General features: G+C 45.3%; 2 protein-coding genes and 1 pseudogene across 4 annotated transcripts in view; 2 read left to right on the top strand and 1 right to left on the bottom strand.

Moving 5' to 3' along the window:
- LOC116957743 (uncharacterized) overlaps window positions 1-25,685 on the bottom strand; it is a 192,890-nt gene that overhangs the window by 120,549 nt on the left and 46,656 nt on the right. The gene's annotated exons all lie outside the window — the stretch shown is intronic.
- Window positions 22-25,685, top strand: part of LOC116957741 (uncharacterized) — a 32,568-nt gene continuing 6,904 nt past the window's right edge. The window contains exons 1-3 of the mRNA XM_076057943.1: window positions 22-137; window positions 1,859-2,983; window positions 21,537-21,811. Of these exons, the coding sequence (XP_075914058.1) occupies window positions 1,975-2,983; window positions 21,537-21,811 (1,284 nt within the window). The 5' untranslated portion in view covers window positions 22-137; window positions 1,859-1,974. The remainder of the gene's footprint in view (window positions 138-1,858; window positions 2,984-21,536; window positions 21,812-25,685) is intronic.
- LOC116957742 (uncharacterized) lies at window positions 23-24,212 on the top strand (annotated as a pseudogene).

The following is a 25,685-nucleotide window of genomic DNA, read 5'->3' as shown; positions in this document are numbered from 1 at the left end:
ACCCCTCCCCTCCCCCCCTAGGTGTGTGACGTCATTTATGGACGGCCCCTTATGTTTGCTGATGATCTGGTGATTGCCACTCACTCGGAGGAGGAGTTGGAGGCGCTGCTGCTGAACCTGGAGTGTGCCACAAAGAGGTGGGGTCTTACCATCAGCCCCACCAAAACTAAGCACCTGCCTGGGTATTTTGTGTCATCAAAGACTCCACCCCCTCAGCTCCCCATTGGTGGTGTAGCAGTTGAGAGGTTGGAGAGTTTCCCATACCTGGGCAGTGTCCTCATGTCCAGCACCGACCGGTTTGACAGCAGAGGTCTCACTCTGAATCAGTCCGACAGCATTTGCATTTAATCGACTGCATAATTCTGCGTGGCAGCTACCTCGCCTGTCGCTCCACACGAAGCTTCAGGTCTTCTCGGATACAGTCATTGCCCTCCCTTGCAAAATGGTGAGCCCCCTCTAACTGAACATCTGCACCAGTTTGTAATATTCAGACTAGCCTGTCTACAATTTTGCTTTTAATGTTTAGCTAAGTTTGATGTGTTTTTAGTGTTTTTACCATTTGATGTTGTTTTTGCTGCTTTTATGATTTTATGTAAAGTGTCTTTGAGTATTCAGAAAAGCGCTCACAAATAAAATGTATTGTTATTACAATCCATCTTGGGCTTAACCACACTCGTTTGTGTAAGTTGTTCAGGGATCATTGCAAGATCTGGACAAAGTCCCATCAGTGTGCCACAATGGTGAGATGTTAACTACATCGCCCGGTATACAGGAGGTCATAGGTTCAATCCGGACCCTGACATTTAGAAACATACTTTTAGATGATAAGCCACTTCGTTGAGCTATCATTTGTGGCCAGGTCATTTCTGAAAAAGAGATATATTGCTCAGTGGGCTTTACCTGGTGTGATAAAAATATTTAATCGTTTTAAAACAAAAATCCGTGAGCTCTCCTGGCAAGCGAGTCTGCATTGGCTGGGTTATGTCGCCCGCATTCCCAGCCACCGCATGGCTAAGTATCTGTTGGGCTGGGTCTTTCATTTAGTTTAGTTTCATTTATTAGGTATAACCCTGTGAGCCATGCGGCTCTTGACTCGGGTGCAACCGCAACAAAACAAAAACATGAACAAGAAAACATCTTAAAGTGACAACGCGCAACAGAAAAATCCTGGAAAAGACAGCAAAGTCTTCAAGAAAAAACACCGTATTTCAACGCTGTGTGCAAAAATCTCAGTGGGATGCAGGTCAAACAATAACAACCATAAGACAATGTAGATTAAAGTTTTCAGCATCAGTAGCAGAATCCAAAATGTTCAATACACCTTTAAAGATCAGCACACTATAATCGAAACTCAAGATCATACTTTGTAGCGGTCATCCGGAGCGAAACATTTTATATCAGGCCATTGTGAATAGCAGTGGCAGCTAGGGGTGTACAACTCCTCTAGAGCAGTTTTGAGTGAAGATCTCACAGGTAGTGATCCAAGTTGCAGTTTATTGGCGATAGCATTCCAGACCCTGGGGGCATCAATGGAAAAGGCCCTTCCTCCAGTATTTGTACGGCAATAAGGAATGTGAAGCTAGTGAATGAGCGAAGACCTTAGGTCACATTTGTTCTTCGAAACAGTGGGGAGATCCAGCAGGTAGTCTGCTGATTTTTTTGTAAGTACATCGTGAATAATACTACGTGTAGGTGTATAATCTGTGTATATTGTGTGTAATGTGTGCATCTCATGTCCCCTGGGTGTACTGTGTGTCAGTATGTAACGCGTGTGTATATTGTGTAAGCTGTATAATGTGTGTGTATCGTGTATATTGTGTGTAATTGTGTGTATATATTTGCTGCGTGTAATGTGTAGGTTGAATGACATGAAGCAGAGAATCAAGACAGCCCAGTGCTAGAAGGAACCAATGCGAGCAGTGTCCATACGACATGAGCCACACCGGACACATTAATTTGTACCACTAATCACACATGGCCATGAAGGCCTTCAAGTGTACTGTATGCGAGAAGGTATTTCGACGTTCATCACAACTTAGAACTCACCAGAGACAGCACACAGGAGAGAAGCCCTTTGAGTGCACTGTCTGTGGTAAAGCGTTTACACGTTCAGCATCTCGTCACGCTCACCAGAAAACACACACAGGCGAGAAACCCTTCAAATGCACTGTGTGTGGAAAGGCATTTGCAGGTTCAGGAAATTTTATGACACATCAGAAAACACACTCAAGCGATAAGCCCTTCAAGTGCACTTTGTGTGAGAAGACATTTAAACGCTCATCACATCTCCAAATTCACCAGATAACACACACTGGCGCCAATCCCTTCAAGTGCACTGTGTGTGGTAAAGCGTTTACACGGTCAGGATCTCTTAACATTCACCAGAGAACACACACAGGCGAGAAACCCTTCAAGTGCACTGTGTGTGGTAAAGCGTTTATACAGTCAGCATACCTTAACATTCACCAGAGAACACACACAGGCGAGAAGCCCTTCAAGTGCACTGTGTGTGGTAAAGCATTTACACAGTCAAGATATCTTAAGAATCATCACCAGAGACGACACACAGGCGAGAAGCCCTTCAAGTGCACTGTGTGTGGGAAGTTATTCGCACGGTCAGTCGACCGAAATAGGCATGAGAAGATCCATGCGGAGGAGGTGGAATCGATCCCATCTCGCATGCAACAAGACCCAAAAGACAACCCGAGTTTAGCAACGTGGCCAGCAGTGAAGGTTCAACGGGAAGACGTGAAGGGGGAATGTGAAGAGGTGAAGGTGGATCGTGAAAAGGTGAAGATGGAATGTGAAGAAGTGAAAGTGAAATGTGAAGATGAAGACTCAACTCCAGGCCCCGACCTCCAGGTGGATGGAGGCAGCGTCAAGCAGGAGCAGCTTTCGGACTCTGAGGGAGGGCCAGGCGACCCCCATGAGGTTGTGGATGTGGAGGTGTGGGTGGAGTTTTTGGGGGAGGGATCGTGCAGTGGTTAGTATGCCGCCTTACGAGCGCGGGGAACCCGAGTTTGATTCCCGTTCACGGTCGACATCGGTGACAATTATCTGAATTGGTCCTGGGCCTCCCCTAGGTCAGTTCAGCCTCAAATGAGTACCTGGTGTGGTGCCTAAACACCACTGGGGAGACAAAGGCGGACGGGCATGGTGCTGGCCACCCACCCCCCTCGTGTACCGTGCCGGCCTTCATCGGTGCTCGCTGCCACACTTCTGTTCAGGCTCTCAGGGGGCAAATTTATCTTCGAAGTTTTTGGACAAAGCAGAGTAAGAGGGCCCAGCACGTTAGAAGTGGGGTCTGGAAAGGTCTGAAAGAATTCCCAATGAAGGTCGCCTTATTTACAGGCACCTCTCATTACAACAATGCGTGCAGCTGTCGGCGTCGTCCACTCGGAGATTACCTTTCATTTAATGTAGCTACCCCAAAGCGTTGGAAACCACCTAAGAAGTTTCGTCTCTTGGACTCTCCATCCGGCCATCTTCTGTCCTCATTCAAACTGATTCCCTTATTAAAATCACCAACGTTTAGGTGTGAATGTTATTTTACAACGTAATTACTATTATAACATGTCTTTGTTTCTAATATATAATTGGGTGGAATGCTTTGATGTTACCTATTGGCCCGAGTCACCCTTGAAACACATCTCTGCTCAATGGGCTTTGCTCGGAAAATACACTTCTGGTTCTTCGGATTCTGTTAATCTGATGGCATTGAAAACATTATTTAGCATTACGAACGAATGATTACGCATCAACCGATTGTGAGTCTCGATGTAACAATTTGCGTGTATCAGGGTCACGTATAGAACATGGGATGTCTGGACAGATCGATTGTGTGTTATGAATATGAGCAATGCCCTTGTATTCATGTGACTGCGGAAGTTTGTGCGACACGAATTGTCAGCTTAGAAGTGTTGGTGCCATCTTCCTCGCGAGAACAATTCATAGTTTTCTTTAAAATTAGGAAGCTAATGGGACCTCTCTCGGCCTCGCTGTCCATTTCTCTGCACCACTTCGTCTAATAACACAGATCAAGGATAAGCATCAACACTCCGATGCGTTTAATTAAAAACGAAATGAAACTGGTGGATAAACAGATAAAATATATTAAAACATTTTTTTAACACGCTTTTATTAAATGTACTGAAAAGTAAAAAATAACATTTTCTGTTCAAGTACTTTGCATTATTTATGTTTCATATACTCTTGTTGTAACTGACTCTAAATAAAAGCGTGGGGCGCCCGTACTATTTTTGAGCAAATATGTGTATTCACAATGGGAAGTGTTCATATCTTGTTAATGTGTTACAATTTGAACGGCAATGTTTTAAGCCGTTTATTTTTGGGAATGTCTGCATTGAGAATGTAAAGTAACTGTTCGTATGTAGTGAATATCTTACTATTGTAACGTACAACTTTTCACGCGTTGATGATTGTGAATATGTCTCGATTGACAATCGCAAGTAACTGGTGATATGTTGGTCATATGTTGTAATGTAAACGTGTAAGTTGTTAAGCCTTTTTTACTTTTGTGAATGTCTGCATTTACAATAGAAAGTAACTGCTCATATGTTGTTTGTATATGTTCTAATGTAACGTTAAGTTTGTAAGCCCTTTATATTAGTGCATATGTAGTGTTCGATTTCACTCGGACAACTTCTGTCTTTCTTCGAACACCGCTTTATTTACAACTCTCAGCATGTCCTCCACATTCCACAATATCCTGGTCGCCACGGCTCACTCGCCGTGCTCCACTCGACTCGCTCGCCGCCTTTGTCTCTCCACTCTCCACGATTACTTTGCTTACTCCGCACTCAGCGACTCCGCACTCAGCGACTCCCACACAGCGACTTCGCACACAGCAACTCCACCCTTCACCTCTTAACTCCAACTATGTCTCTCAAACTCTGTCTTCCAACCTCTGTCTCTCAAACTCTGTCTTCCAACCTCTGTCTCTCAAACTCTGTCTTCCAACCTCTGTCTCTCAAACTCTGTCTTCCAACCTCTGTCTCTCAAACTCTGTCTTCCCTAAGCTCTCCAACGTCAACCCATCTCCAAGCTCTCCGCTCTTCGACCTCTCTCCAAGCTCTCCACCTTTCGACCCATCTCCAGGCTCAACTCCCTTCAACTCAACCACCCTCTGTTGACTCCGACCCCCCGCTCTTATACCCGCTCTCATTACACCCCCGATTAATTAACCCACGTCCCAACGGCGCTCCGCGTTACCGTCGCACCTGTTTCTCGCCAGACTTCCAGACGCCTCTCCAGCCCCGGCAACAGCACCAACCAATCACAGCCGTCCACGGCTCTCCCAGCTTAATTGCCCCAACATAACCTGCACTGTATTCGCCTTCGCTACAGGCTGACCCAAGATAACCCGTACTGTCTGTGTCATGTAATCACGCTGTTTCCACAACGCACCTTCGTACTCCACTACACATATATTTGTATTTGCAATAGAAAGTAACTGCTCATATGTTGGTTATATGTTTTAATTTAAACGTCAAATTTGTAGGTTGATGATTTATGTGCATATATCTGCATTGGCAATGGAAAATACCTGTCATATGTGAATGTTATCATTTGAAAGTTTAGTATTTCAGCCGTTTATTTTAGTGAATGTCTGCATTGGCAATGGAAAGTAACTGTCCATATGTTGTAAATATGTTGTAATTCTAACTGTGAGTTTGCATGGCGTTTTTGTTTGCTAATGTCAGATATGGCAATGGAAAGTAATTGGGCATATGTTGTTAATGTTGTAATTAAAGTGTTTTGTTTTAAAGCCGTTTATTCGTGTGAATGTGAGCATTAACAATGAAAATTAACTGGTCATATGTTGTTAATAGGTTGTAATCGAGACGTTAATTTTGTAAGCCGTATATATTTGTTAATGTCTGAATTGGCAATGTAAAGTAACTGCGCATATGTTATATTCTTGGTTCAAGAACCAAGAATATGAATCCCTGCAGTCACAAAAGCTTTAAATGTTCTAATTACAAGGTTAAGTTTTTAAGGCGGTTTGTTTAGTAAATATGCGTGGATTGACAATAGGAAGAAACTGCTTATATGTTGTAATTGTTACCGAAAGTTTTAAAGGTGTTAATATGAGCGCCCCACGCTTTTATTTATAGTCGGTTACAACAAAAGTATATGAAACGTATAAGGCAAAGGAAAGTAAAACCTTGGATTGCGAGTAACTTGGTCTGCGAGTGTTTTGCAAGACGAGCAAATTTTTAAAATAAATATTAATTTGATAAACGAGCGAGGGTCTTGCAATACGAGCAGTGTACGTATACGCTTTGTCTGCCGAGCGTCACGTGATCACAACTGATCTACGAGTGCTTTGATATACGAGTGCTTTGGATGACAAACACGTTTCCGGAACGAATTATGCTCGCAATCCTAAGGTTTTACTGTAAATCTCTTTTTCACAGATGTCCAATATGGGCACGGGGTAAGAACGTTACAACAACACAATACCAAAAACACGATATTAGCGCACGGTAACATGAAGGCAAACAAATCACCCACACACATACAGATAAAACTTAGCCATCCCAATCCTACCAGGCGAAGCCCACCGATGTAAAAGCGACCGAGCTATAACAAATTATAGATAAAAATAAGTGGCGTATCACGTGGACAATTACAGCGGGCAAATCATCAAAATAATCTCAATGCATGTTTCTAAATGTCGAGGGGGGTGGGGGAACGGAGAACCTAGGATAAAGAGAGAGACACCGCAAACTCCAAAAATACAGCAGCAGGCATCATGGTCGGGATCTAACCCACGACCTCCTGCATACCAGGCGAGGTAGTTAACATCACCTAGCCACCGTGGCATCTCTGAAATAAACAAATCAGGTATACAAGTTCAAATTGCATTTGTTCATCAATTCCCAAGCGTGGAAAAGGCAGTAAACAACAGAAACACTCCCCAGACCACACGAAGACAACACACATACTGTCCCTCAGTAACATTGTACAACACTAAAAGTGAAATTAAATTTTGATTTAAAGCTTTCGTGACTGCAGGGATTCATTTTCTTGGTTCTTTCAGTAAAGTCACGTAGAAGGGAAGCAATAAAATAATAAAAATATAAAACAAAATTATCACGACGTTTCGACTGCAACACAAGCAATCATCATCAGGTGTGAAAACCACAGCAAAAAATGTTGAAAAAAACCCATTGACTATCAATATTATATTCTTGGTTCTTTCGGTAAAGTCACGTAGAAGGGAAACAATAAAATAATAAAAATATAAAACAATAAAATTCTCACGACGTTTTGACTGCAACACAAACAATCATCAGGTGTGAAAACCACAGCAAGAAAACTTTAAAAAAGTGGCGGTTATTTTTTAACGTTAGCACCACGGAGAGCGATTTGTCAGTTTGTTCAGATGGACGAGTCCATATATGTTCGGAAAAGAGGAGGAGGGAGACGAAAAATAATGGATGCCGTCTAAAAGCCACCTTAAGCGTAATCAATCTGTTAAGACCCGAAATCGCTGCAGACGTAGCAAGATCTGAAATCGCTGCAACCCTCAAAAACGCTAAGATGCCAGCTAGCAACCTCAGCAAAGATGAGCGTTTTGAATTATATAAATGAAAAAAGAGGGATGACATTGTCATCCTCTCAGCTGAAAAGGGCAATGCCACTGTCATCATGGAGAAAATAGAATATAACAACAAAATTCAAGAATTACTCAATGATGGCACCTATACAAAAATAAAAAGAGATCCCACCAACTTCCTCGTCATAAAAACCAACAAAATCATTTCTGATTCAATCGCATTAATTGATCAAACCAAACAGTTATCATTGAAACCTTCTGCTGCCAGGCCACCAAGATTATACGGCTTACAAAAAATACATAAAGTAGATACACCCCTTCGTCCCATCGTCTCTACTATCAACTTCCCCCACCTACAAACTGGCTCGTTTTCTGTCTGAAATCCTGCGGCCTTTCACTGGAAAAACCACCTCTGCGGTGCAAAATTCTACTCACCTGGTATCGACAATCAAGGGTATTTCCCTGTCCCCAGACGACCTGCTTGTCAGTTTTTACGTAGTTTCCTTATTCACCAAAGTTCCTGTACCTGACACCATCGCAATCATTGAAGACTTGGTTCATAAAGGACTAAACACTGAGGTACCCCCCCTGGTGAGACACTGCTTAACCAATACATACTTCACTTGGATTGGAACTTTCTACAAACAAACTGAGGGCACCCCAATGGGCTCCCCCCTATCTCCGGTTGTAGCCGACATTTTCATGGAGAAATTTGAGACTGACGCCATCCAAACTGCCACTCTGCGCCCAACCTTATGGAAGAGGTACGTGGATGACACTTTTGTCATCTGGCCACATGGCCAGGCTGCTCTAGACTAATTCTTCCACCACATCAATTCCATACACCCAGCCATCAGATTTACCATGGAAGTCGAAAAAGATGGCAAGCTACCTTTTTTGGATGTCCTAATAAAAAAAAGACCTGATGGTTCAATGAGCCACTCTGTCTACAGGAAATATACCCATACGGATGCTTTCCTGAAACCGGATTCCCACCACCATCCATTCCAGAAGAATTCCCTCATCAAGACTCTATACCATAGAGCCCAATGCATATCTGACCAGGAACACATAGCCAGTGAACTCAAGCACGTACACCAAGCTCTTAAGGCTAATGGTTATTCCGACTACACAATCCGTAAAGCTATCACTCCAACCATGAAGAAGGACCCTCTTGAGGAGCCTTTCAAAACCATCACTTTACCCTACATTGCGGGGATCACAAAAAAGATCTCCAAAATCTTGAATAAACACAAGATCCAGGTCCGATTCAACACATTACATAAAATCCATGATCTGGTTCCTTCTGTAAAAGATGTGATTCCGGACATACAGCACCCAGGCGTCTACAAACTAAGTTGCCTCTGTGGTAGTAGTTACATTGGAGAAACCAAACGCCATGTCTCGGACCGCATTCGTGAACACAAAGCAGACCTTAAACACGGTAGGACCAACACCTCGGCCGTGGCAGATCACTGTTATAATTCAGTAGGCTCACATTACATTGACTTCTCCAAGACAGAGGTTCTCTGCAAGCCATCTGGCTACCTTGAGAGATTCGTTCATGAGGCTATCCACATATACAAACACAGAGACAATTTCAACCGAGAAGATGGATTCTGGCTGAGCAATCATTGGAAGGATTTGATAAACCATTTCGGGTCCTGATTGATTTATGCGAACCAACACACCTGAAGACGACCGTTTGAGTTATGGTCGAAACGTCGTGAGAATTTTTTTATTGTTTTATATATATTTTATTATTTTGTTGTTTCTCTTCAACGTGACTTTACCGAAAAAACTAAGAATATGATTGTTCACGCTTATGGTGGCTTTCAGACCGCATCCATTATTTTTCATCTTCCCCCTCTTTTCCGAACATAGATGGACTCGTCCATCCAAACAAACTGTCAAATCGCTCTCCGTGATACTAACGTTAAAAATAACCGCCACTTTTTTCAAATTTTCTTGATGTGGTTTTCACACCTGATGATGATTGCTTGTGTTGCAGTCGAAACTTCGTGAGAATTTTATTGTTTTATATTTTTATTATTTTATTGTTTCCCTTCTACGTGGTGACTTTACCGAAAGAACCAAGAATATGAATCCCTGCAGTCACGAAAGCTTTAAATCAAAACTATCAATATTGTTAAGAATCCAATTTACAACAACCACTACCACCACAACACCATAGACAAAGATCCCCCGTATAGCCTTGACAGACTGTAGGGGCAAGTGCTGTTAACGAGCACCTATGAAGGTCGGGACTGCACACGAGGGGGTGGGTGGCCAACGCCACGCCCGGCCGCCTTTGTCTCCCTAGTGGCGATGTCTACACATCGCACCAGCTACTCATTTGAGGCTGAGTCGACCTAGAGGAGGCCCGGTACCGGTTCAGGTAATCGTCACTGATTTTGGCCGTGAGCGGGAATCAAACCTGGTCGCCAGGTTCATTGCGCAGCGCGCTACCCGCTACACTACCACACCACCACAACACCACAACACAACAACCACCACAACACAACCACCACAACAACCACCACCACAACTACGATGTCACATAGTCACTTTAAGATGTTTTCTTGTTCATGTTTTTGTTTTTTGTTTGTTGCGGTTGCACCCGATTCAAGAGCCGAATGGCTCACAGGGCTACACCAAAATAAATGAAACTATTAAAACTATGAAACCTTATGAGACCTCCTTTGCCAGAAACAAGATATATGAATAGGTTTCACCCTTTTAACTGGCACAAAAACTGACACCTTTATTCAAGGCATCGTGTTTGCAATAACCACAACACAAGCAGTCAAAATGCAAACAAAAAAAGACAACTCTGATAATAATATTGGCATTGTCCTTGAATTTGATTGGTCCACACCCGAGACAGCTTTTCTCAGAGCCTAGTCTCCACTGGTGTTGGACCAGAAGACGCCAAAAGGCGTCAAAAGGCATCTTCTCGTCCAACACCAATGGAGACTAGGCTCTAAGAAAAGCTGTCTCGGGTGTGGACCAATCAAATTCAAGGACAGTGCCAATAATATTATCAGAGTTGTCTTTTTTGTTTGCATTCTGACTGCTTGTGTTGTGGTTATTGCAAACACGATGCCTTGAATAAAGGTGTCAGTTTTTGTGCCAGTAAGAAAGGGTGAAACCTATTCCTATACTATGAAACCTCTGCTCAGAGACGCACGGAGTCGAGATGGCAATTCTCCTGCTGCGTATCCTACTGCTGTCCCTCCCGGCCATATCTAGTGCCACACTCAACTCTACAAACGGCTACCCTCGTTATTTTGCGTCAATACTTGTTGCTCGATTTGCCACTACACCTGCAAATGAAACAGCTCATAGACACTTCTACACTCCATCATTGTATCCTTTTAAACCCTATCTTTGTCCTATTACTTCACCAGCACTTCTTCCAAACTTCATTCTGCTCTTTAAAATAACACCATCTGCGAGCTGCTGCCATTCGTCCAAGGTTCGCCGCTCTTCATCCTTTCACAGAAAATACTTATGCAAACTGTTAATTCTACTTTTCTTATTTCTGGGTGGTATTGAGCTTCATCCTGGCCCAAATGAAAAGAGCTCGTATAATTCTGTAGATTTTTCTGGCAGGAAAGGTGTTGGTGTTCTACATGTCAACATCAGAGGGCTTGTGATTAAATTAAGTCAACTAAAACTAGAAGTGGCAAATCTTGACCCGGACATTTTTTGCCTAACAGAAACATTTCTCACTCCTGCTGTCAATGACTTGCAGATTACGATTGAAAACTACAACCTTTTTCGGCTTGACCGAGGATCTAAAGGAGGTGTAATTGCCATCTATGTTCGTAACACTATTGCATGTTCACCAGCTCACTCCTTGTTTAAAAAATGTTGCTTTGAAGGTCTGGCTCTCAGAATAACTCTCCCAAATAATCAACAGATATTGGTAGTGTGCTGCTATAGACCGCCTTGTGGGAAGGATGTTGAAGCTGCATCGGCACTGAGAGAGCTTTTTGGGGGCCTCCCTAAAGGTGAAATAATTTTAGTGGGTGATCTAAATTGGAATTGGCTAAACCCGCCGGCCGTGGCCACAAATTTTACAGATGAATTTCAGATCCCAAAAAAATAGTTGACAATTTTAACCTTCATTTTTCTGAAGCTGGTAATCTTTTTGATAATGTATTGGGAGTCCCCCCTGCTCCTGCAAATTCCTACACCCCTGTCCAAACATTTAACGAATTTAGTTTCCAACCAATCCACGAAAGTAATGTTCTGAAACAACTGTCCTACCTCAAAGGGTCCTCCTCTACCGGAGCAGATAGTTTTCCCGTCTTTGCTCTACTAACTGTTGGTCACCTAATATACAAACCTATAGCCAATATTTTCAACCTCTCCATCAAAGAAGCATCAGTTCCTCTAGAATGGAAACATTCCTCTGTCCGTCCACTTCACAAAGGGGGCCCTAAAGATGATCCCAATATCTACCGACCTATCTCAATTTTGTCCCCATTGATGAAAAATGTTGAAAAATGATTGAACTACCAAATTATCAGTTTCCTGTCCACCAACAATCTACTACATCTAAAACAATCTGGGTTCCGGAAAAAATACAGCACCACATCTGCTGCATTAGACTTTTTGAATCAAATTTACAATAGCCTTGATAATAAGCAGTACTGTGCCTGTCTTTTTCTTGACCTGTCCAAAGCTTTTGATACAGTTGACCATAACACCCTGCTTAGTAAACTAAGTTGCCTCGGTTTTCCGAGAACACAGTACAATGGTTAAAAAAATACTTCTTTTCCCGCACCCAAACTGTATTCACAGATGGTTGGAGGTCAAACAGTGTTAAGATAACAAAAGGGGTTCCACAGGGTTCCATCCTCGGCCCCCTCTTGTTCTCTCTTTATGTCAATGACTTGGGCACTGAACTGGATCATTCCAGGGTAAATCTTTTTGCAGATGACACGATACTGATTACTGCTGGCCGCTCTCCGGATGACGTGATTGCTAAGCTCCAGGGTGATTTCAACAAACTACAACATCAGCTAGTTTCTCTTAAACTAGTCCTGAATACCTCCAAAACCAAGGTGCTATGCTTCTCTCCGGGATTAAAGCAGGAAGTTATTTTTCCCCATTTACATTCCTTGAATAATTATCAAATAGAGCAAGTCAAGATCTATAAGTATCTTGGGGTCATCCTGGATTCAAAACTTAGTTTTGAAGATCACATTGATTACATTGGTAAAAAGACAAAAATAAAAATTGGTTTTCTGTATCGACACAAGCACTGCTTCCCCCCAATGTTCCGTTTGGAATTGATAAAAGCTACCATACTGCCTCTACTTGACTACTGTGACATCGTGTATAAATCAGCCCCAAGTACTGTACTGAAGAAGCTTGATTCCATCTATCACTCGGCCTTAAGATTTGCATTGAACTGCCCATATAGGACTCACCACTGTGATCTCTACATTGGGTCAAACTTAACATCTCTTAATGTTCGACGGCTTGTGCACCAGATCTTATTTATTCACGATGTACTTACAAAAAATTCCGCAGACTACCTACTGGATCTCCTCTCTGTTTCAAAGAACAAATTTGACCTCAGGTCTTCGCTCATTTACCAGCTTCACATTCCCTATTGCCGTACTAAAACTGGAGGAAGGGCCTTTGCTATTGATGCCCCCAGGGTCTGGAATGCTATTGCCAATAAACTGCAACTTGAATCACTACCTATGAGATCTGCACTCAAAACTGCTCTAGAGGAGTTGTACAACCCTAGCTGCCACTGCTATTTAGTGGCCTAAAATATGGCTCTAGATTTTGGTGTTATAATTAATTTATGTAGTTTATTGTAAAAAAAATTCGGTCACAGTCCCTATGATCACTGTTACATTGGATTTATGGCTTTTATTTTGGTGATTTCGAAAAGTTGTTTTGTTTGTTTTGGCCATGTTTTTGTTTATTGTAGTACCGAGTTGACTGATGGCCTTAATCTTAGTTGTCTTGGGGTTGTTGTTCATATTCTTAGTTCTTTCGGTAAAGTCACGTTGAAGGGAAACAACAAAATAATAAAATATATAAAACAATAAAAATTCTCACGACGTTTCGACCATAACACAAACGGTCGTCTTCAGGTGTGTTGGTTTGCATAAATTTATTTTATTTATGGTCGAAACGTCGTGAGAATTTTTATTGTTATATATATTTTATTATTTTGTTGTTTCCCTTCAACGTGACTTTACCGAAAGAACTAAGAATATGAATTACTGCAGTCACGAAAGCTTTAAATCAAAATTTAAGTTGTTGTTATTTTGACTTGCATCCCACTGGGATTTTTGCGCACAGCGTTGGTGTACGGTGCTATTTCAGGAATATTTTGATGTTTTTTTCGTGTATTTTCTGTTTGCACAGTCACACAAAGTCACTTTAAGATGTTTTCTTGTTCGTGTTGTTTGTTTGTTGCGATTGCACCCGATTCAAGAGCCGAATGGCTCACAGGGCTATACCAACATAAATGAACTATGAACTATGACTCCCCGACGTCACTTCCTGGTTCAGGGGTCGTCTCGTGACGTCATCGAGCGCGAGACACCCCCCACCCACCCCTCTTCCCCCCCCCTCACTCTGAGCCCGTTTTGGGCTCGATGACGTCACGAGACGACCCCTGAACCAGGAAGTGACGTCAGGGAGTCGACTCCGTGCGTCTCTGAGCAGAGGTGCTGATGGTGGTGGTGTTGTTGTTGTGGTGGTGTTGTGGTGGTGTTGTTGTGGTGGTGTTGTGGTGGTGGTGTTGTGGTGGTGTTGTGGTGGTGGTGGTGTCGTGGTGTTGTTGTGGTGGTGTTGTGGTGGTGTTGTTGTGGTGGTGTTGTGGTGGTGTTGTGGTGGTGTTGTTGTGGTGGTGTTGTGGTGTTGTTGTGGTGTTGTTGTGGTGGTGTTGTGGTGTTGTGGTGGTGGTGTTGTGGTGGTGTTGTTGTTGTGGTGTTGTTGTGGTGTTGTCGTGGTGGTGTTGTGGTGGTAGTGTTGTGGTTGTTGTGGTGTTGTGGTGGTGGTAGTGTGGTGGTGGTGTTGTGGTGGTAGTTGTGTTGTGGTGGTGGTAGTGTTGTGGTGGTGGTGTTGTGGTGGTGTTGTGTTGTGGTGGTGTTGTGGTGGTGGTGTTGTGGTGGTGGTGGTGTTGTGGTGGTGTTGTGTTGTGGTGGTAGTTGTGGTGGTGGTAGTGTTGTGGTGGTGGTGTTGTTGTGGTGGTGTTGTGTTGTGGTGTTGTTGTGGTGGTGTTGTGGTGGTGGTTGTGTTGTTGTGGTGGTTGTGTTGTTGTGGTGTTGTGGTGGTGGTGGTGTTGTGGTGGTGTTGTGGTGGTAGTGGTTGTTGTTGTGGTGGTGGTGTTGTGGTTGTGTTGTGGTGGTAGTGTTGTGGTTGTGTTGCGGTGGTGGTGTTGTGTTGTGGTGGTGCTTTGTTGTGGTTATGTTGTGGTTGCTGTGGTGTTGGTGGTGGTTGTCTTGGGCTGTGGTGGTTATTTTGTTTGTGGTTGTTGTGATGGTTGTTGTAGTGGTTGTTGTGGTGGTTGTTGTAGTAGTTGTTGTGGTGGTTGTTGTAGTAGTTGTAGTGGTTGTTGTAGTGGTTGTTGTGGTTGCTGTGGTTGTTGTAGTGGTTGTTGTGGTTGTTGTAGTGGTTGTTGTAGTGGTTGTTATGATGGTTGTAGTGGTTGTGGTGGTTGTTGTAGTGGTTGTTGTGGTGGTTGTTGTAGTAGTTGTAGTGGTTGTTGTAGTGGTTGTTGTGGTTGCTGTGGTTGTTGTAGTGGTTGTTGTGGTTGTTGTAGTGGTTGTTATGATGGTTGTAGTGGTTGTTGTGGCTGTTGTAGTGGTTGCTGTGGTTGTAGTGGTTGTTGAGGTGGTTGTTGTAGTGGTTGTTGTGGCTGTAGTGGTTGTTGTGGCTGTTGTAGGGGTTGTTGTAGTGGTTGTAGTGGTTGTTGTAGTGGTTGTGGCTGTAAGTGGCTGGCTGAGATGCCATCTGTTGAGGAAGTATTGAAGGCGATCCAGAGCCTGAGACCAGGAAAGGCACCGGGGTATGGCATTTGTGCACAGACTGCCCTACATGACATCATAGCAACAGTCTGGACCACTGGACGGGTTCCGCAGGATTGGAAGGATGCCCTGGTGGTCCCCATCTTTAAGAAATGAGACCGCACAGACCGTAACAACTACGGGGGCATCTCACTCCTCTGTGTGCCGGGAAAGGTCCTGGCAAGGATTATTCAACATCGCCTTGCCAGGCACGCTCAGGAGAGGCTTGCGGAGACCCATTGTGGTTTCAGGAAAGGGCGGTCCTGCACAGATGCCATATTCTCTGTCCGTTTGCTACAGCAGAGGTGTAGGGAATTCCAACAAGACCTACATCTCTGCATTATTGAGCTGGTCAAGGCCTATGATACCATCAGTAGGCCTGGGCTCTGGGTTGTTCTTCGTGCTTTCAGAGTCCCTGACCCTCTACTCACGATCATTAAGGACCTTCATGATGGTGAGCGGGCCCGGGTAAAACTACGTGGCCGGGAGTTGGAGCCATTCCCTGTTCACCTTAGGGTGCGACAGGGATGTCCTCTGGCTCCAACATTATTTTAAAAAATTCGACCACGTAATTCGTGAAGCCTTTGATGGCTGTACCAGAGGAATTTCCATCTGGTACAGATACAATGGGAGGCTGATCGATGCCCGGGTGCGTTCAAGGGATGGATCCCTATTGGTCAACCACGTTATGTATGCCGATCTGGTAATTGCCGCTCACTCAGAGGAGGAGTTGGAGGCACTGCTGCTGAAACTGGAGCGTGCCACTAAGAGGTGGGGCCTTACCATCAGCCCCACCAAAACTAAGCACCTACCTGGGTATTTTGTACCATCGGACACTCCACCCCCACAACTCCCAATCGGTGATGGGGCAGTTGTGGAGAGAATGGAGAGTTTACCATACCTGGGCAGTGTGCTCATGACCGGCTCCGATTTGACAGCAGAGGTCTCACTCAGAATCAGTCGAGCGGCAATATCTTTTCATCGGTTGCGTAACGCTGTGTGTAAGCTACCTGGTCTGTCGCTCCGCACGAAGCTTCAAGTCTTCTCGGCCACGGTCATTCCCTCCCTTCTCTACGCTTGCCAAACGTGGACCCCCTAATGGAGCATCTTCGCCAATTGGAAACATTTAGGCTGGCCGGCCTACGATTCATTCTGGGTTTAACCAGGCTGGATTGTGTGAGGAGCTCACAAATCTCTGAAACATCTTGGCAAAGTCCCATCGGTGAGCTCCTCCGGCAGGCAAGGCTGCATTGGCTGGGTCATGTAACCGGCATGCCCAGTCACCGCATGCCCAAACAGCTTTTGTTTGGCCGGATAGAGGGGGCTAAACGGGCACGGCACGGGCTAGAGAAGAGATGGAGTGATGTGGTGCAGGAGGACGTGGAGCTGAGTGGACTTGCCGATGACTGGTACCAGTGGTGTCAAGATCGGCCTCTGTGGAGGAGGCTCGTGAAGGACGCTACTGGGCAGTTGGAGGCAGTCGCCCTCCAACAACAACGGAGGGCGGAGGAGCGACGCTCACAACAACGAGCGGAGCGCCGGGTGGCTAAAGCACAGCAGGTTGGCACAGTAGGGGGCACAGGTGGTGCATCAGCCAGTCATCTCGGTCATCTCAGTCAGTTGACCCGTGGCACCTGCTGGGTCTGCCCCGTGACCTGCAAGCGGGCGGTCGACACTTGACGTGGCCTCAAGGTGCACATAGCCTGGCACAAGCGTCGTGGTGACGTCACCGCCACTTAGTGGCGAATGGCGGTTGTTGTTGTGGCTGTTGTAGTGGTTATTGTAGTTGTTGTGACTTGTTGTGGTTGTTGTAGTAGTTATTGTGGCTGTTGTAGTGGTAGTTGTGGCTGTTGTAGTGGGTGTGGTGGTTGTTGTTGTAGTGGGTGTGATGGTTGTTGTAGTGGGTGTGATGGTTGTTGTTGTAGTGGGTGCGATGGTGGTTGTTTACCCAGCTGAAGCTTCGCTTCATCTTCCTTTTCTAGGAATATCGATTAAGTGGCAGCAACTGGGGATTGCCGTTCAGGTTGTAACAGCGACGCGCTAGGGGCTATCCATTTTTATTAACGTGTTTAAGCAAACAGATAGTCCACCGCCGGCTGCATTTATTATTATTATCGAGGCTTCACCCCCACCCCCCCGTTTCCTATCCGTACATTGTCAGTAGAACCCCCCATACGCATTTGGGTTAACCCCCCTCCCAACTCCATGCGCACGTGCTAAATGGATGGCCCGCTGCAGCGTGGGGCCATGCAGGGCTGCTCTGCCATTCTTCACTGATGGGGATTCTCTCTCTCTCCGTGTCATATGTCCTCAGCCTAGCTCATTGCTTCAGCTCACTGGGGGGACGACACTCGGCCGAGTCCTTCGATACGTTCCCCGTCCCTTTTGCTGTGACGTCGTTCTACACCGGTCCGTCTGTAAATCATCCGTCCGGGTTGCCACGCGATGTTGTGGGCGAGTCTTCAATACGCGACTTGGATTTACGTGATACAGCTGCTTTTGCCTTGATTGCTTTTTTTTTTGCTTAATTATTTCTCTCCCTTTGTAACGATATCGATTGAGGAGCGCGCACAGCTGTGGATGCGGTGTCTTAGGTGTAACGTACGTCAGTGTTTGATGTCTGCCCTGCTGCTACATTTACTTTTGATAAATGTTCCTCGTTCACTTTGAGGCCTGCTGCCTGTCCTCGTCACTGTACCTCATCGGTGAGATCCTCACTTTCAGGAATCCTTGCTCAATCTGCGAATATTTTACAGGGACTCCTGCAACTTGAGTCATTTGCAGGTAGCTACATTTTCAGCACTGCGATGCTCGTTCAACTACTTGGGTGGGAGGGGGGTTTGCATATTTTTTAATTAGAGGAAACCCTTGGAAAACAGGTGCAGAATATGCAAACTCTACGCAGAAAGGTTCAGTCAGAAGAATAATTTTCCTGTAAAGCCCACAGAGCTAAGAAGGTATTTGTCAAGGGCCACTCGGCCGACAGACAACATGAAAGCATTCCACAATTACACCCACTCACCTACTCAACCACTCACCCATTCACTTACCCAGCTACTCACCCACCTACCCACACCCACTCACCTATTCATCCATCCATTCACCCACTCACTGACTCGTCCACCACTCACCCATCGAACTACCCACTCACTCACCCACCCACACTCACTGGCACATTCACTCTCACCCACTCACAACAAAGACGATCAAATATTCCCCGTATAGCTTAAATAAACTGTCGGGGCAGGTGCTGTAAGCGCGCACCTATGAAGGCCGTCACGGCACACGAGGGGATTTGTGGCAGCACCACGCCCGACCACCTTTGTATCCCCAGTGGTGATGTTTGCAGACCACACCAGGTAGTCATTTGAGGCCGATTCCCTCTAGGGGAGGCCCGTTCAGATAATCGTCACTGGCGTTTTCCATAAACGGGAATCGAACTCACACACACGCAAATACGTGCTGAACAAAATAGTTCCACGGTTCAATTTTGCAAGTTCGCGTTTTAAATCTATATAAAATTAACATCCATAAAGCTTCTTTTGGGTTTGATCAGGTGAATATAAATGCGTCGTGAAACCTGCCACCACCGCTTGACAAAGCCAGTTACCAAGGTTTGTCACGTAAACATAACATGCCAATGAGTTACTAGTTCAGCACGCCAGTTGTGTGTTGGAGAGTGAACGCATTACAACATTTACAAGTCGAGTGATGTGACGTTTTAGTGTTGATTAACAACAGCAACAAGCTCCATTGGTCGATAGCCAGAATAGCGAAGAATTCCTTCTGTTTCCGGTCTGAAATAGAGGGCCTATCCGGTGCAAAAGCCAGAGAGGGGTTAATTTAGTCGTGTAACTTATATGGGAACATATTAATCTGAGCATATGCCCGTTCCTATTGTTGTTTGGATTATTTATAGTTAATCATTATGTTAATCTAAGAGTATGCAGAGAATGTGCATTCCATATTATTGACTGCTAACAGTTAATGTACTGCGTGTAAGCGTTAGATGTCTATGTATATTGTGTCTAATGTGTATGCATATCTGCTGGGTGTACTGCACGCGAGTGTGCAATGCGTATGTATATGATGTATGTTGTGTGTAGGTTGTGTGACTAATATTTATGTATCGTGTATATTGCTTGTAGTGTGTGTGTGTTTATCTATTCCGTGTAATGTGTGTGTGTGTATATATTTGTTGTGTGTAATGTGTAGGTTGAATGACAAGGAGCAGTGACTCAAGACAGGCAGGTGCTAGAAGACACGAATGCGAGCAGTGTCCATACGACATGAGCCACACTGGACACATGAATCTGCACCAGAAGCCACAAATGGCGAAGGAGCACTTCAAGTGCACTGTGTGTGAGAAGGCATTCAGACGGTCATCTCACCTTAATATTCATCAGAGAACACACACAGATGAGAAGCCATTCCAGTGCACTATGTGTGAGAAGGCATTTAGACAGTCAGCAGAACTTCAAAGTCACCAGAGAATACACACAGACGAGAAGCACTTCAAGTGCACTACTTGTGAGAAGGGATTTAGACGGTCATCTCACCTTAATATTCATCAGAGAACACACACAGATGAGAAGCCATTCCAGTGCACTATGTGTGAGGAGGCATTTAGACAGTCATCAGAACTTCAAAGTCACCAGAGAATACACACAGACGAGAAGCCCTTCAAGTGCACTACTTGTGAGAAGGGATTTAGACGGTCATCTCACCTTAATATTCATCAGAGAACACACACAGATGAGAAGCCATTCCAGTGCACTATGTGTGAGAAGGCATTTAGACAGTCAGCAGAACTTCAAAGTCACCAGAGAATACACACAGACGAGAAGCACTTCAAGTGCACTACTTGTGAGAAGGGATTTAGACGGTCATCTCACCTTAATATTCATCAGAGAACACACACAGATGAGAAGCCATTCCAGTGCACTATGTGTGAGAAGGCATTTAGACAGTCATCAGAACTTCAAAGTCACCAGAGAATACACACAGACGAGAAGCCCTTCAAGTGCACTACCTGTGAGAAGGCATTCAGACGGTCATCTCACCTTAATATTCATCAGAGAACACACACAGATGAGAAGCCATTCCAGTGCACTATGTGTGAGAAGGCATTTAGACAGTCATCAGAACTTCAAAGTCACCAGAGAATACACACAGACGAGAAGCCCTTCAAGTGCACTACTTGTGAGAAGGGATTTAGACGGTCATCACAACTTAAAACTCACCAGAGAACACACACAGGCGAGAAGCCCTTCAGTTGCACTGTTTGTAGTAAAGCGTTTACACGGTCAGTATTTCTTAATGTTCATCAGATACAACACACGGGCGAGAAGCCCTTCAAGTGCACTATGTGTGGTAAAGCATTTACACACTCAAGATCTCTTAACATTCACCAGAGAAAACACACGGGTGAGAAGCCCTTCAAGTGCACTGTGTGTGGTAAAGCATTTACACAGTCAAGATGTCTTAACATTCACCAGAGAACACACACAGGCGAGAAGCCCTTCAACTGCACTGTGTGTGGTAAAGCATTTACACAGTCAGGATCTCGTAACATTCACCAGAGAAAACACACGGGCGAGAAGCCCTTCAACTGCACTGTGTGTGGTAAAGCATTTACACACTCAAGATCTCTTAACATTCACCAGAGACAACACACAAGCGAGAAGCCCTTCAAGTGCACTGTGTGTGGTAAAGCATTTACACAGGATCTCGTAACGTTCACCAGAGAAAACACACAGGCAAGAAGCCCTTCAAGTGGACTGTGTGTGGGAAGGCACATGCAAGGTCAGCCGACCAAAATAGACATGAGAAGATCTATGTGTAGACGGAGGTAGAATCGAGAAGTGAAAGTGCTGCATTGGGTCCATCTTGCATGCAACAAGAAGCAGAAGACGACCCCAGTTTAGCAACGTGGCCAGCAGTGAAGGTGGAACGTAAAGAAGTGAAGATGGAATGTGAAGAGGTGAAGGTGGACTGTGCAGAGGTGATGGTGGACTATAAAGAAGTGAAAGTGGAATGTGAAGAAGTGAACGTAAAATATGATGATGACTCATCTCAAGGACCCGACCTCCAGGTGGATGGAGCAAGCGTGAAGCTTGAGGCAAATTCAGACTCTGAGGGAGGGCCAGGCGACCCCCAGGAGTTTGTGGATGTGGAGGTGTGGGTGGAGTTTTTGGGGGTGTGATCGTTTAGTGGTCAGCACGCAGCTCTACGAGCCTGGCAACCCGAGTTTGATTCCCGTTCACGGTTTACATCGGTGACAATGATCTGAATCGGTCCTGGGCCTCCCCAAGGTCAACTCGGCCTCAAATGAGTACCTGGGGTGGTGCCTAAACAACACTGGGTAGATCAAGGCAAGTCGAGCGTAGCGCTAGCCACCCACTCCCTCGCATGCCATCGTCATGATCATGCAGTGCGTCCCCAAGGACGATGACCTCTTACATCGGGAGTCGGTAATCTTTCGTCATTTTACGTGGTTCTTCTGTTTGATTCCTGTGAGTTTGCTTTTGACTAGCAAGACCTGTGATTGAACGACACACCTTTCCACATAGGTCACATGCACAGTGGGCTGAGGGTAACTCCTGAGATTCAGATGCACTGGTCGATACTGTAACCACTTCTAACCCGCATCTCCCGGCTTAGTGTTTCTCTGTGTCATTAACATGTCTCTCAAGCAATTGAGTAGCTTCAGCCAAGGCTGTGCGCCATTGCTCTCTGTTTTTGGCGAGATTTTCCCTTGAATCTACCGAAATTCCCCATCTCAAATTTGAGTGAAATACATCCTTAAAGTGGCAGGTACTGACCTCCTCTACTTCGGGAATCCTTTTGCAATTTAGTGTAGAGCTATTGTTTCGGGAGTCTTTTTTTTCTCCCATTCTGAGAGTGTCCAGCCCAGCGAAGTTGGGAAACGGTGACCATAGTTGACACAGCGGCCATTCCAGTTCTAGCAAGGTCTGCCGGATGTTGTAAATGGCGATGGTAAGGAGTCCAATTTTCAGAACTATGAAGGAGAGCTACTCCTTTAAACACTGCACTTTGTGCACATGGTGATGCCTGGCTTGTCCCATAGATGCTCGCTAAGGCGACCGAAAGCAGACGAGGCTCAGCTTATTCCAATTTTAATCTCTTGGTCCAGATTACCATCGCTTGTCACTGTACTTCCCAGATATGTGAACTTGGTGATTGAGTTAAGTTGGTGTTGGACAATGTGGAGCCTTGCTCCAGCTTCACTGATCCCAGAAGCCGGTTGATGCATTTCCTCAGTTTTCTTGAGGACCACAGTGAGACCAAATTATCTGGCTGAATTGGAAATGTAGCTGTCTGGCCCACTTCAGTGTTTTCAACCAAGGCACAGTCATCTGCATACTAAAGTTCACGTACTATGATCTCCCTGATGTGAAATTGTCATGCGTAACCATGGCACGTTATGAAGCCCAGAAACTGTGCGGGACTGGATAGCCACTACTACTTTCAGATCCTTCATAGCCTCATCAAGCATAGTGGCAAAGAACAGGCTGAAAGCGTTGGAGCTAGAATACAGCCTTGCTTCACTCCATTTGAAATAAATGCATCTGATATGTCTGAGGGAGTGCTAACCCTTCCAGCATACCATCATGGGACTATCTTGATTATTCCAAGGATTCTGGGTGGACACCCAAACTTTAGTCGTAGTTTTCATAGTCCCTTTCTCCCTACGGTGGCAAAGTCCAGATCAACCAAGGCCACGTGCAGTGGCTACTGATGTTCAATGCACTTCTCTTGTAGTTGTCCGAGTGTAAAAATCATGTTGGTTGTGTCTCGACCTTCCCTAAAACCACCTTTGCTTTATGGGATAATTTTGTTCGTGATGGCTTCATTGATTCTGTTAAGAATGAGCTTGGCTAAACATTTACGTGGGTTGAAAGAAGAGAAATGTCCATGTAATTGTTACAGTTGGCCCTATTTCCCTTTTTAAAGATGGTACTAAAACTGCATCCTTCAGGTCCTGTCATAGGACTCCACATTTCAAGAACTCTCTGAATAAGTGCCATAATTCTTCAACGAGAATATCTCCAGCAGCTTGTAAGTATGTCTGCAGGAATCCCATCCGCTCCTGGGGCTTTACCAGATTTGAGTTGTCGGGATTGCTAGTTTAACCTCATCAAGTGTGGGGTCACTGTCAAGTTCTTGCAGAATCGAAGGTGGGGTTACTTTATCTCGTGCTTGCTCTGTGGTTGTACCAGACTGGTTCAATAAACCTTGCAAGTGTTCTCTCCATTTCATAAACAGGTCCCTGCAGGGTGGGCTGGAATTTTTCAAGTCTCTGCGCTGTCTATTGCTGATTTTACACCCCAACAGCACGAGATTTCACTTCGTTAAAGTATTGAAAGGGGACGGACGGACGGACACATTAATCTATTGCAGGCTGGTACACTCAGTTTACAACTTCGTTCCTACCAGTATAAGTTCCCCAATCTCAGTGATCAGGCATTGGGCCATGTTTTATTTCAAGTGGGGTTTCTGAACAAGTAACTGCGCCATAGACTTTCTTGAATTGCACAATAAAACTGTTTATACTGTTTTGCATCTGTCATTTTGTATTTCAGCTGCTTAATTGTGCCACCATTTAATTTCAATTTATCTTAGCTTCTTCTGGAGGGTGGACCATATTGTATAATATGCAGTTTCCTACTTTGGGATTGAGGGCCTTGAAGTAGGGTGTTAGGAGCTGAAGCTATTGCATATAGAAGCTCCTGGATCTGTGGGTCATTCTCATCAAACTAGTCCTTGTGTCTTCGACTTGAAATTCAAAGGACGTTTGATGAGACGTTATAGACGGTGTCCTTGAAACTAGTCAAACGTAGCGCAATATCTTTGCGTTCGTAGGCAAGGTTTCTCAGAGATTGGCCAAGATTCTATTGAAAGGAGAGCTAGAACTATTCTGCGTTAAGTTTGATTATGTTGAGTTTATTTGGAATTGGTGCAGTCTTACACTTTGGAGTATAAATGTAGTGGTCGACTTCACACGGACAACTTCTTCTCGTCTCCGACACCACTTTTATTACAAACTCTCCACATTTAACGCCTGTGACTTCATCATTTCTCTGCTCGCCGCGCTCCACTTGCCCCGCTCGCTCCGCTCCCTTCCCTGTCTCTCGCTGTCTCTCCTCGTTGTCTCCGTCTCTGTCTCTCTCCGTCGCTCGTGGTCTCTGTCTCTCTCCATCGCTCGCTGTCTCTGTCTCTCTCCGTCGCTGTCTCTCCATCGCTGTCTCTCTCCGTCGCTGTCTCTCCCCATCACTCGCTGTCTCTGTCTCTCTCCGTCGCTCGCTGTCTCTGTTGTGGAGAGAATGGAGAGTTTACCATACCTGGGCAGTGTGCTCATGACCGGCTCCGATTTGACAGCAGAGGTCTCACTCAGAATCAGTCGAGCCGCATTATCTTTTCATCGGTTGCGTAACGCTGTGTGTAAGCTACCTGGTCTGTCGCTCCGCACAAAGCTTCAAGTCTTCTCGGCCACGGTCATTCCCTCCCTTCTCTACGCTTGCCAAACGTGGACCCCCTAATGGAGCATCTTCGCCGGTTAGAAACATTTAGGCTGGCTGGCCTACGATTCATTCTGGGTTTAACCAGGCTGGATTGTGTGAGGAGCTCACAAATCTCTGAAACATCTTGGCAAAGTCCCATCGGTGAGCTCCTCCGGCAGGCAAGGCTGCATTGGCTGGGTCATGTAACCGGCATGCCCAGTCACCGCATGCCCAAACAGCTTTTGTTTGGCCGGATAGAGGGGGCTAAACGGGCGTGGCACGGGCTAGAGAAGAGATGGAGTGATGTGGTGCAGGAGGACGTGGAGCTGAGTGGACTTGCCGATGACTGGTACCAGCGGTGTCAAGATCGGCCTCTGTGGAGGAGGCTCGTGAAGGACGCTACTGGGCAGTTGGAGGCAGTCGCCCTCCAACAACAACGGAGGGCGGAGGAGCGACGCTCACAACAACGAGCGGAGCGCCGGGTGGCTAAAGCACAGCAGGTTGGCACAGTAGGGGGCACAGGTGGTG

The sequence above is a fragment of the Petromyzon marinus genome, chromosome 85 (assembly GCF_048934315.1).
Source record: "Petromyzon marinus isolate PM22_M1 ecotype Great Lakes invasive population chromosome 85, UKy_Petmar_22M1.pri1.0, whole genome shotgun sequence".
Lineage (NCBI taxonomy): Eukaryota > Metazoa > Chordata > Hyperoartia > Petromyzontiformes > Petromyzontidae > Petromyzon > Petromyzon marinus.
Note: the sequence above shows the minus strand (reverse complement) of the source record. Positions and strands in the feature narration are given on the sequence as shown.